We start from the raw sequence: 13,925 nt of genomic DNA on the forward strand, positions 1-13,925 counted from the left end.
TCAGGCTGCTAGCCTAGGCCAATTCTCTCCTGATCACGCACTGACATCGTACTTACGCCGCATAACACGTGCATCGTACGCACACCTTGCGTATTCCAAGAATACGTCTGAAGAAAACTGTAGTATAAACCAGTATTGAAAATACGTCATCAGTATTAAGAAAAATTGAAAGAGAAGTGGGGACCATAGCCAAGCACAAGGCTTGGCATGACACTTCATGTTTCATATATATAAGCAGATAGCAGAAGAAGAGAACAAAAAAAAAATAACGGTATGCTTAACTTTTGTGTCAAGCTACGTTGAAGTTTATTTCCACATAGCTGGATATATTAAAACAGTCTAGTCGCTGAGGTTTACGCAGGATGTTTGCAGATAAAAGTTGGCATAGCTAAAGTCGGCATACTCGTGTAGATGTCTAGTACTTATGTTACATGGTGCGTAAATGTTGCTAATTTGATGGATGCCTGCGGGATGTAAGACTGGTGTAAGCTTGGTGAGTCGCAGCAGTTTTTACGGTTCTGGTTACATGATAGGTAAGCACGTTAGTAGTAACTTTCACAAACAAATGAGGCAGAAGAGCCATAGGACAGGACTACAGCCAAACGCCCAACACCGGTGAATACACCTCAGACCTAATGTTGCCCGAATGTTGAGCGAGCCGTGCTCAAAAGGCGCGCGGTACATAGGACACAAAGCCTGAACTTCTGGCGTGTTTCGCCCGCCAAGCACAATCACACCATTTCGTGAAAACAAATTGAGCACATCTTGAGTTCTCCTATCGGCAGACTATGATTGCCACCAAGGAGGTGCCATAAATAATGTTACACCTCATTCCTGCATCCCGATGAAAGTGCTCTGCAAGACGATGAAGACGACTATGGAGAGCTCGTTCGTGTTTCGTGCTTCTTCTGCCATCTTGGCTGTGACTTCTGTGTAAATATACTGCAAATATAATTTTTCCTTATATTTAGCTACGTCACATTATTGGTGGATGTGCGCGGTAAAAAATCGTTACGACGGAGCTCCGCAGCGGCCGTAACTAGGATTTTTCCACAATGGCAGAAGAGGCGGCCTCTTCCTGAGCGCCGGCAACGTCAACGCACTGCGATCACTGCGATCCGCGCAAGTTTTCCGGAAACGATAACGCCGATATTTACGACTCGCTGGCCCTATACAAGCGTGCAAGGACAACCGATGGGACGATACGGTCATGCTGGGGGAATGTTATAGATTACTTACGAGGAATCGCAAATATCTGGTTCGTGAATCGCAAAGCTGAAATCAGAAGTTCGGATTCCTGCAAGCAAAAGAAGCATGATCTCTTTGGAAACGCCGTTGGTCGTGCGGCCGCGACGAAGAAGGTGCTGGGGTTAATACCCAAATAAATACGGTGTCCGTAGACGTGCTGGCCCTTTGCCGCAAGGCGGAAGATGACTGGCAAATGATGACATGATGAAGTCGGACAAAATGGGACATGTTTTAAAAGGGATAGCAACTGAAGCATTCAATCTGCTCATTTGGAAGGGCTGCAACACGCTCGACTCCATAATACGGTAATACAAGCGTTTCGAGAACGCCCAAAGACGACGCACCATTCAGGAGTATATGCGATTGCCTCCCACGACACCAACGTCGTCGTACGAATACTTACCTGCCTCACTGGCACCACTCACCACCGAGCATGTCACAATGATTATCCGACGCGAAGTTTAGGCCATGTCTGCCGCTTCCAGGTGCTCCCGCACCGCTGTCTACATCCCCGATGATACCACTTGTCGAAGCCATTGTTCATCAGGAGCTGTCCAATGCTGGCTTGGATTATCCGTGTACAGTGGCTTCTTCACGCCATGGACTGTTTGCCCATAACCATCTCCCTGAGAGCAATCCTTACCGTTCCGAACCTCATTTCACTCAATCAGATACCACCATCAATGACGCTCCGACCATGTCATATCCAGGCTCACCATCCCCACGTGGACACCAGTCCCGTTCGCTGCTCTCTCATTGTCAGTCATTTGACTCGCCTCAATTCTGCCCCAAGTAGGCTCCGATTGGACTTCCGCCTGCGGAAAACTATACGATGCAGCACCAGGAGAGCACGCTGAATGAACGATATTCCCGCAAAATCCTCTAACCGGGCTGCCGTCTAGATGTAACCTAATAGACGCAAAGGTGTACGCATTGTTGCTCTCGTTGGCACGGGCGCACAGATATCTGTAAGTGCTCAGAGTTTCGTCATCGCTTGAAGAAAGGACTCGCACTGCCAACATTGTCAACGATCCATGTTGCCGATGGCGGAACGCTCCCTGTCCTAGGGATGTGCTCAAGTACGTATCAGGGTCGCCGACTGCCCCGCGACAGTACTACATGCTGTGCTCATGCAGCGTTCTCATGAGCCCATCTCCGGCATAGACTTTCTATCAGTCCATCCCGCCCTGTTTGATTTTGGAAGCGGTGTGCTCCAGCTTGATCTGCCACTTCACTCTGACGCTCCGCCCACACGTCAACTGCGTTTGTACTCTGTCGATCACGTTCGACTGGCATCACATGCTGATGTGCGTCAACTTGACTTCCATAACTTCCATTTCCGAGAGGGATTACTTGTTGACTCCAATATCCAAACTTCCATTTGCCGGAAATATTACCGTTTCCTACACCCTTGTTACCATCGCTAATTACTCAGTGTCACTAGCTATCTTGAAGCTTAGCTTGTGCAAGCAAATTATACATGTAAGTATGGCTCTGGCGAGCGTCTCTTCTGTCCATGAACATGCCGTTTATGCATTCTCTGGCGACGATTCATCCCCTTCCGCTAACGTCATCTCCTAGTCCAGTTCAACCGATATCAGTTCTGACAACGTAATAGTGCCTGGCGTGGTCGCAGCACACACTACCATTATCTAACAGCTGTCGATGGCTTATCGCGACATATTTCATTTTGATAACCACCCGTTGCGTCAAACCTCCGTCGTAACTCATCGGATTCATACTGGAGACGCCACTCGCTTCCGACGACGTCCCTATAGCGTGTCCCATGCTCAGCGCAAAGTGTTTCAGCGCGAGGTCGACAAGATGCTCACCAAAACCAACATTTAGAACGACAGAAAGCTGAGCTAGTTCGTAAGGATGCATTATGCAAAAAAGATTGGATTCTCCTTTAGTCTTCTCTCACCAGATCCTGCATGCACAAAATGAGCGCCAGTTTTAATGTGCAGGTCCGGCGCCTACTGGAAGCAGGTTATCCTACTGTAGCAGTGGCCACTATGGCTGAGCGCCTAAAGAAGTCGGTTTCGAGGGGGGCGGACTTGATGACAGATAGCAGAAATAGCAAAAAAAGAGTAGTGGCTATTCCGTACATTTATTCAGTGTCGCACAGGCTTAAAAAAGTTGCAAGTAGCTATGATTTTAATGTTGCTTTAACTGCTCCCAATGAGCTAGGTAAGATATGCGCTGCCGTACAGAGGAAAAAGGAGCAGGTAAAAGGCAACAAGAAAAGAACAGATATTTGTCCAGTGAAGCACAATAAGAACAACACTTTTACTGACTGTCATATGGGTGTGGTTTATAAAATTCCCCTTAGATGTGGCTAGTTCTGCGTAAGGCAAACGGGATGGTGTATCAATCAGAGGCTAATGGAACATAAAAGGTCGTTAACCGGTTGATCGCCGTCTAATATTTCCCTACATTGCCAAGATTGCAACTGCACTCCAGAGTTAGATAAATGGGCGATATTGTACAGGTATAAGAATGAAGATACGCGTCTTACGGTAGAGGCATGGCATATCTATAATGATGGAAGTGCATGCGTGAGTCAGCCCTCGATTACTTTAGGTGAGGAAGGTATTAAGTGCCTTAACAGTTATATCTCACGTAGACCGGCACATGTACCCGAGTGACACGTGGTGATATCATTCCTGAGCTTGCGCAGGTGAGTTTTGTGTCTTCCTTCTTTTTTCGCCTCAGTGCTCCCTTCAGTTGATAGTCGGCGTTCGTCTTGTCTACTTCTCTACTCTTGTGTCCTGTCTGCACGCCTCACCTTTTTGCTTTCCAAAGCCGTCACTGAACGTTCATGTAGTTTCTGGGCATCACCGGTCGACTACCGGCACTTGAACAATGTCACACGTAAGGACGTTTACCCGCTGCCGCAGACTGGTGACGCCCTCCACTTTAATCACGGGTATACCTACTTATCATCCACCGATCTCTCCTCTGTCGGTGACCTGTACCGCGAAAAGACCGCATTCGATAAATCCGCAGGTATTTTCAATTTAACGTTATGCCCTTTAGCTTATGTAAAAAGCCTTTTCTGCGTTTGAAAGAATGGACTTGCGGCTTTGTAGCTACAAAGCGTCGGCATGCGTCTGTTTTCAAGATGATGTGATCATTTTTCCATCAAAATTTTCGAGCCACCTGACAAGCCTATGGGCAGAGATTGGTGTTTTCCGACGTTCTGGCCTTCAGTTGACCTCTTCGAATGCAGTTTCGGCCATCGTGAAGTTACTGTCCTAGGCAATCTTGCGATTTCTTTCGGCGTCCAAACTCATCCAGAGAAAATTCGTGTCATGAAAGAGTTCCTTGTGCCGCGTTCAGCCAAAGACGTCCGGAGCATTGTACGCTTGTTTTCTTACTTCTGACGTTTTGCAAAGAACTTCACCGACAATGCCCGTCAGCTAACACAGCTTCTGGAGAAGAAAACTTCATTTAATGGTGTCCTCAACATGCCACTGTATTCGAAAAGCTCACTTTATTGATTCCTACTCCTCCCATCTTGGCGCATTTTGACCCCCACCATGTACACATGTACGAACGGGCGCCAGCAGACACGGCATCGTCGCTATCCTTGCATACCACAAACAAGGCTTAGACCGCGTAATCGCCTACCTCTCTCAACTCCACACCCCTTAGGAGTGCAGGTTCTTCATCACTGAACGCGAATGCATTTCGCTAGTTTGGGCAGCCTCAAAATTTTGACAGCCCTTGTTTGGCCATCACGTCAGCATTGGACACTACCTATATCACCGCACTAGATTTCGCACCTGCGTCATCGCCATCTCCGACTTGAGTGATATACGCGATGTCTCAGTGATGCAAACTTGCCGTTTATCATCGATCCTCTACGCTCTAATCGCTCCGACGCGTCCCTGCCCCTGTTCGTGATCCGAAACAATATGCTCTGCCATCGCAATACCAATTCCGACGTTCCCGAGCTTTGCTCGTAGTGCCTACGTCCCCCCGTTCTACTCGTCTCCACCAGCTCCACGATGTCCCAACAGCTGGCCACGTCGGATTATCCCGTACATACGACCGTGTGGGGCGTTGACTCCTTTCCCCAGGCCTTTACCGTTTAGTGTTCCGGTACGCTTCTGGTGGCGAGTTCTGCCAACGTCGCATGCGTTCGTCCTTACACCCTGCCCGCCCACTTCATCATATCGACATTCCAAGCAGTCCGTCTTACCGCATGGGCCTTGATCTCGATATGCCATTTCCAACTTCCTTTTGGGGAACAAGTAGATCGCCATAGCTACTGACTGCATGACACGGCACGCCATCACACGGGCACTGCCGACCAGTTGCGCCACGAACGTTGCTGACCTCCTTCTTCCCGACATAATCCTAAACCACGGCGCTCCATGGCAGCTGCTCTAAAATTGTGGTCGCTCTTTTCTTTCACACGTTGTCGACAGCAATATTCGCTATTGTTCCACACCTCACAAGCTAACCACCGCCTACCACCCGCTTACTAACGGACTTACAGAACGCCCTAACCGCAACCTGATCACGATGCTATCCATCTGCGTTTGGGCAGACCACCGCGATTGCGACAAGGTTTCCTGTATGTGACATTCGCGTACAGATCGTTCCGCCACAATAACGCTGGCTTTTCCCTCTTTTATCTCTTGTTTAGCGGCGTCTTCACGTTGCCCTTTCAGACACTACCGCCATCATCTCCGCAAGCTGTCACAGAATATGCTCGCGACGCTAATGCTCGTTCTCAAACGGGTCGTAACCTCGTCCGTGACCACCGCGCTGCCTGGCAGCTGACTCAAAAGGCCCGTTACGGTAGCCAGCACAAAGCCGTAGACATAAAGCCAGTGTCCTTAGTCCTTCAATGGACCCCTTGCCGCCTTTTCAGCCTGTCATTGAAACTTCTTTCCCAGTACTCCGGGCCCTCCAAGGCTTTACCTTTTCAGTTTCACTTCTCCAACTACCCCGGTCATGTACTAATTGTGGCCATGTTGTGCCTCCAAACTTCTTAATCTCATCCACCCACCTAACTTTCTGCCGCCCCCTGCTGCGCTTCACTTCCCTTGGAACCCAGTGCGTAACCCGTAATGACTCTTGGTTATTTGCCCTCCTCATTACATCTCCTGCCCATGTCCATTTATATTTCTTGATGTCATACCTCGAGTTTGTTCCATCATCCAATCTGCTCATTTCTTATCCCTTAACGTTGCATCCATCATTCTTCTTTCCATAGCTCGTGGCGTCGTCCTCAATTTAAGTAGAAGCCTTTTCGTTCACCTCTTAGGTTTCTGCCCCGTAAGTGAGTACTGGTAAGACACAGCTGTTGTACACTTTTCTCTTGAGGGATAATGGCAACCTGCTGTTCATTATCTGAGAATTCCTGCCAGAACCACCCCAGCCGATTCTTATTCTTCTGATTATATCAGTTTCATGATGCGGATCCTCGGTCACTACCTGCCCTAAGCAGATGTATTCGCTTACCACTTTCAGTGCATCGCTACCTATCATAACCTGCTTTTTTCTTCCGAGACTGCTAAAGATTACTTTAGTTTCCTGCAGAATAATTTTTAGACCCACCCCTCTGCTTTGCGTCTCCAGGTCAATGAGCATGCATTGCAATAGGTCCCCTGAGGTACTAAGCAAAGCAATATCATCAGTGAATCTCAAGTTAATAAGGTATTCTCTGTTAACTCTTATCCGCACTTCTTCCCAATCCAGCTCTCTGTATACCTCCTGTAAATGTGCTCTGAATAGCATTGGACAGATCCTGTCTCCCTACTTGATTCCTTTAATTATTTGGATTTTGTTGCTTTCTTTATGGAGGACTACGGTGGCTGTGGAGCCGCTATAGATATCTTTCAGTATTTTTACATATGTCTCGTCTACACTTTGATTCCGCACTGCCTCCATGGCTGCCATGGCTGCCATGGGTTTCGACTGAATCAAACGCTTTCACGTAATCAATGAAAACTATTAATAATGGTTGGTTATTTTCCGCACATTTCTCTATCACCTGATTGATAGTGTAAATAGGGTCTATTGTTGAGTAGGCTTTACGAAATCCTGCTTGGTCCTTTGGTTGACACAAGTCTAATGTGTTCCTGATTCTATTTGCGATTACCTTAGTAAATACTTTGTAGGCAATGTACAGTAAGCTGATCGTTCTACAATTTTTCAAGTGTTTGGCGTCCCCTTCATTATGAATTAAGATTACCTTGGTGTTCTTCAAAGATTCTGGTGCGCTCGTGGTCATGAGGCATTGGGTATACAGGGTGGCCAGTTTTTCTAGAACAATCTACGTACCATCCTTCAAGAGACCTTCTGTTACCTGATCCTCCCCAGTTGCTTTCCCCCTTTGCATAGCTCCCAAGGCGCTCTTTACATCTGCTGGCGTCACTTGTGGGATGTCAAATTCCTCTAGACGATTCTCTTTTCCCTTATCGTCGTTGGTGCCACTGGTACAAAACATCTGAACAAGAAATGCCGATGTCTAACCCTACAGCTGGAATGGAACTGGTAGAACTTTCCAAGTTAATCAAGAAGCGTAAGACAGCTGACAGAAGGACGTATAATATGGATAGAATTGAACATGCTCTCAGGAACGGAGGAAGCCTAAAAGCAGTGAAGAAGAATTTATGAATAGGCAAGAATCAAATGTATGCTTTAAGAGACAAAGCCGGCACTATCATTAGTAATATGGATGAGATAGTTCAAGTGGCTGAGGAGTTCTATAGAGATTTATACGAAGCATGTACAGTGCGTTAAATCCAGTGCTAAGGCAACAGTATTTCTTACGTTAAATCAAATGCAACTCCTGAAGAGGGCACATGGCCAGGTCCAGTCTCTGAAAAAATAGCGGAATTGGTCACCAGCCTCAGTCGCTCCTTTGACACGTAAGACCGTAGCATACTTCCGAAATATTTCGATGCGCATCTCAGTTGTCGTATGGTGCACACCGCACTGACCTGCTGTAAGCTGCTGAATATAAGCGCGAGACACACACATGCAGCCGTCACTGCACTCATCGGTGGCGCTGGTATATGATACATGTTGAATACAGCAGCGTTTCATGGAGCTCGTACAACGGGCTTTTCATTTACTAAGGATCCTCGTCGGCAATCCACGACATTTGGGCCTAATGTATGTAGGCGTTGCCAGTTTCAGATCCTTGTCCCCTTTTTTTGACACCGATGCCGTGATTACGAAACTGCAAAGGTACTGCAGACCACGTCCGCATGCGTGTCTTCGGCACTTCTGAGCAAACTGCTTTTATTAGGGTTGACTTCCTAACTTCTAACATTGGATACAATGCTATTTCATAAAACCTTACTTCCTTTCGTGCAACAAGCATTTCGTATAATTTGTATACCCTTCCTGATAATGATGCTTGTCGACATTGAGCCGTCTTTTATAAGATTTTTAATTCTTTATTTTTAAGAAACCTACAAAGGAAGGTTGGAAGTCATCCACAAGTTTACCTCTTTAAACGACGCACTATTCTGGCAACCCATGAGGACAATATTCTCCCTTCCCTCTCTAATTTTTAGCACGTCAGGTAATCGCTTTCATCAAACATAAGTGTCGACATCTAATTTTAAATTTAGGTTTTGTATATTTTACGGCACTCGTAGTCTTAGTGAGGGTGCTCGAGTATACACACTTCTAATCGTCACCATAAACGTTAGGGCTTCGAGCAAAATGAGCTTGCCGAAAATTCCTACACCAACACAACGGAATAAAAACAGGCCCCTCACGGTGGGTTTCCTTTTATACATCCCGCATGGCTCGTCATGGACTTGCATATAGTACACTAAATTACTTTTTTGCAATAACAATACATTTCAATGTTCCTTCTCCCGACATGTTGTGTGCGAGTTGAACAATCTAGCTGCATTAATAACTTGCGTAGTATCGCAACCGGTTTTCAGTAGTTCTTAGAAGATGCTATAAATGCTAAAAAACATTCACCCAATTTTCTCGCAACTATTTCTAACATAATCTACGTCAAAGGTACTTTCTTCGGGTTGTGCGCGTTCGTTTTTATAGCACTGTTAAACTGTCTTCTAACGTGCGTACAGTGTACCCAAGATGGTAACTTGCATAGTTCATTTACAGTAAATAGACAGCAACACCATATTGTATATATATATATATATATATATATATATATATACACACACACACACGCTCCCCACGACATATATTAGCCCCCCCCCCCCCAACTCCCCGTGAGGACGACATGACGCTGACGAATAGTAACACTGATGAAGTCCCTGGGTGCCACCCGTGGTCTTAGTCAAGAAGAAAGATGCGGTTTGCGATTCTGCAGCGATTACCGCAAATGAAACTAGGTCACGACGAAAGACGTCTGCCCGCTGCGACGCATCGACGATTCGCTCGACAGGCTGCCGCGTGCAGGTTATTTTTCATCAATGGACCAGCAAATCGGTTCTTCGCAGATCGAGGTCGATGAGAGAGATAATGAGAAAACTGCCTTCGTTACCCCCGACGGTCTTTGCAAACTTAAGGCCCTTCCTTTCGGTTTGTGCTGAGCGCCAACGCGTTTTCAACGTCTAATGGACACCGTGCTGTAAGGCCTGAAGCGGCGAACAAGCTTCGCCTATCTAGACGACGTCATAGCATTCTTCACAGCTTCATTTGAGGAACCCCTAAGGCAGTTAGTTACTGTTCGCCAAGCCATACGCTCGGCTGGCCGGTCGTTAAAACACGAGAAATGTCATTTTGGTTTCAATGAATCGCGCCTCCTCGGCCACGTCTGCACAGCCTAGAGGGTGTGCGACCTGATTCACACAACACAGACCCTGCGGCAAAGTTCGCCACACCATTCAACAAGAAAGCAGTGCGGCGCTTCTTGGGGTTGTGCGCCTATTATAGACGCTTTATTTATTGTGCGCCTATTATAGACGCTAATTTATTGCGAACACGCGACTATGTTCCATTTCTGGGGGGGGGGGGGGGGGTCTAGGAGCAAGTAGGATTTTGCGAACTACGCCAACGCCTGCAACGCCTCCTGTTCTTAGGGTGCCTCTACAGCACTTCACTTTGATGCAGACAGCGTTGGTCTGTGTGCCGTACTGGTGCAGTGGCAAGACAGCTCCGAACAAGTAATCACCCGCGCTAGCCGAACTCCCTCTCATACGGAGGAAAACTACTCAACTGCCGAAAGGAATGCCTCGCCGTGGTGTGGGCGGTTATCAAATGTTGCCCGTGCTTGTACAGCCGTTCATTCAAGCTTGTCAGTGATCATCACTTTCTTTGTTAGCTAACTTGAAAGACCCATCTGGCCGTCTGAAGCACTGGAGCCGTAGGATCCAGGAATTCGACATCACCTTAATTTACAAATCAGGAAAGAGGCACGCCGATACCCACTGCCTATTCGGTGCATCCGCAGCTACCGCTGACGCGGACGTGGACGCTGCATTTTTGGGCCTCGTCGATGCCGTCACCATTTCAGAGGAGCAGCGCCACGACCCAGAGCTGCTCCCTCTCATGAATTCCTAAAAGACCTAGCTAAAGATGTTCCGCGACTCTATGCCAAGGTACTGCCGTCGTTTTCTCTCCGGAACGATGTTCTCTGAAGAAATACCTTTTCTGCCAGTGGCAGCACGTAGCTGCTTGTCGTACCCGCGTCACTTCAGAAAGAGATGCGAAAAGCATGCCACGATGAAACCACAGCAAGTCATCTAGGCTACACGAGAACATGGTCCCGACTCGGACGGAAGTACTACTGGACGAAGCTGCCCGTTGCTGTAAAATACCCTGCATAAACATGCGCGGACTGCCAAAGACGCAAAAGACCTCCCGGCCAGCCCGCTGGCCTCTTACATCCGGTCGAGGTCCTCCTTAGTCACGGCGCCCCAAAATTAGTCATCACATACAGGGGAACTACCTTCACTGCCGATCTTCTTCACTCGCTTCTCAGACTCAGTGGTGCAAGCCACCGGAAAACAACAACATATCATACCTGGATGAACGGACTAACCGAGCATCTTAATAAGACCCTCGCAGACACGCTATGCATGAATGTCGACGTAGAACATAGAACTGGTTCAGATTTTGCCTTGCGTAACGTTCGCCTACAATACCGCTCGACAAGTAACTACTGGAATGTCAACATTTAGCTTGGTCCACGGACGGGAAGCCACGACAATGCTGGATGCCATGCTGCCGCATAATCTTGAAGATATACCTACCGACGTTGAAGTCTCTCTGCGCGCCTAAGAAGGCAGGCAGCTTGCCCGCGTACGTGTCTGCATTTAGCAAGACCAAGATGCCAAACGATATTATCTTCGAAAAAGGCAAGTTTTCTACGCTCCCGGCAACAAAGTATGACTTTGGATACTCATGCGTGGCTGTGGACTCCTTCAGGTCCTAAGACGGTACTTTGGGCATTGCCTAGCGATACGCCGCCTGAGCGGCGTGAATTACGAGGTTGTCCCCGACAGTGACAATAGCTCCACTCGCCGCAAGCACTTACCCGAAGTGCTGCATGTTGTACGTATGAAGCCGTGGCTGGAGAACTGACTTTTTTTTCTTGTGTTTCTTTTTTTTTAGAATGTGGGGTTCTGTCCTGTTGTGCTCTGTCCCACTGTACCGTTGTCCCCCTTAAATTGCACATTGGTTCGATGCTTCCTACGGCGCTACGGAAATGCGGCACCTGTTATCCGTTAAAGAGGAGGTCCACGCGAGTATGCATGAGCGTTTTTTGTCAAGGCGCAATGAAGAAGAAGAAATCTCTGTTGCGCTTTGTATTAAAAAGTCGCCAGCCGCTGTGCCTCCTGAACACTGCTCTTCGACACCTGTTTTCGACGTTGCAGCAGTATGTACGTGCTTCAATGTTCATTGCATAAAGGAAACATCATGGAGTCATATGCCCGCCTTCTATGGCCTCGAAACGAGACTGGTAGTATTGAAAATAAAGAATAAATAAATTAAAAAATCGCTGCGTCGTAAGAAAGAATCCTACTACGGTGACTTGGTGACATAAATCATTCCTCTACCATGTGAGCTGGCAAGGGTGATGGGTTGTCGTAGCATAATGATTGCGTAAACAACTTGAAGGGAAGGAAGGAGTGATTACTAACAGCTTGTACTGCGCCCTACAAAACGTAACAGTAGAATAATGAAATCTGAAGTTAACATCCTCCGAAACGTTGCAAAAAGCTATTGTTTCCTATTTTGCAACGCAAGGCTTTAGAATTGCAACACACGCACAACACGGGCTCAAACCAAAACGGGGCTGTACGTCGTGGCATATGGCCTACAAACTGAGCAAGGGATTCTACTGCTTGGTATCGGCACGGAATAATATTACCTAAATAAAAGTAAATAGGTGCTAGTTAGCTAAAGGAATCTAACGAAACTGTGCCTGTTGTAGGCTGCGTTTCAGAAAACAACATTTGGAATAACCATGAGTAAAGCCAAAGACATCAAATGACGATTCCTTTGAGAGGACTATTGCGTCAGGCGAGCTACCATATGCGCTGCGTAGAAGAATCACGCGCTTTCTTCTTTAGTAATTGGAATGAAAGCGCCCAAAAAACTATATATTAGGAGTTGTCGTTGGACGCACCAGCGATGTACATTTCTGTAAAGCTGAACTAAAAAAATGGTGTTTAAACTGGACATCTCCATTCTTTTTTATTATTGTTGTGCAAGTAAGCAAAAATACGTACCTCAAGAGCGCGCTGAAGACCACATCCAATGCAGGTCTTGCCATCCGGCGACAACTTCTTCATAGCTTCCCGAAAGCCTTTTAAGGTTTGGTGATTGACTGTCATCATGCGGTGCTGCACCTTTGCGGTGGTGCTGAATGCGACGATGGCGAGCTGTACGAAGTCGTCGAGCAAACGCAGGAGGAAGCCATCAAGTGCCTCTTTTAGTGTTTCTAGTCTCCTATGCGCCTGAAATATAGAAGACATGACTTGCAGAAATTATCAAAAAGATGAGGTGCTCTAGAAAGGCAGGAAAAATTTAAGTAGTGGGTCCTCTTGGCTGTTTTTATTGCATTGGCAAGTTCTAAAAAGATATAAGAAAGCGCAAACAAATGCTGTGGCTCAACGAGCGAATCTTGGTTTTGGGTAATTCTGAAGAGGAGGCTTCAAAAACAGCTTTGAAAAGCAGTGGTAGTAGAAACGCAACGAAAAAAAGAAATCGGACTAATCTGTATCAACACAGTACATATTGATGTGAGAAGGTGAATAGAAATGATAAGGCAGACTTTATTCAGGCCCAAGTTAAATATTTCCTGTTTACTATATATATGTTGTGTTTGAAAAATTGAAATATTTTCTAAGATTGCTTTTCTGCAGCAAGAACACAGTGCTCAACTGTGGGCCTCTTTGAATTTCCACTTCTAGATAGCCGCGGTCTGCCAGAACCAACCACAGTACCTTCGTCGTTTTCAGGTTGCTCCTTCCACCGCGCGACGTCCTTCCGCCTCGCGTTCGTTTTATTCGTGTTGGACGGTTCTGCAAGCCGCGGGCTGCCAGAACCAGCCAGTCTAATTTTGGACTGGCTGCTCCCGGGATGTTCTCTCTGCCCAGGAAACGCGAAAACGGATGGCAAGGTGGGCGCTTGGGGACTTTTACCTCGCTCAGCCAACTGGGGATGCTCACTTTCGCATTGCATTACTTCTACCGTTATCTTTCTAAGGTCAT

General features: G+C 47.0%; 1 protein-coding gene across 1 annotated transcript in view; it reads right to left on the bottom strand.

Moving 5' to 3' along the window:
• LOC139047078 (calcium-activated chloride channel regulator 1-like) overlaps nt 1–13,925 on the bottom strand; it is a 189,937-nt gene that overhangs the window by 79,559 nt on the left and 96,453 nt on the right. Inside the window, exon 8 of the mRNA XM_070521028.1 lies at nt 12,942–13,169. Within this exon, the coding sequence (XP_070377129.1) occupies nt 12,942–13,169 (228 nt within the window). The remainder of the gene's footprint in view (nt 1–12,941; nt 13,170–13,925) is intronic.

This window comes from Dermacentor albipictus, chromosome 6 (assembly GCF_038994185.2).
Source record: "Dermacentor albipictus isolate Rhodes 1998 colony chromosome 6, USDA_Dalb.pri_finalv2, whole genome shotgun sequence".
Taxonomy (NCBI): Eukaryota; Metazoa; Arthropoda; class Arachnida; order Ixodida; family Ixodidae; genus Dermacentor; species Dermacentor albipictus.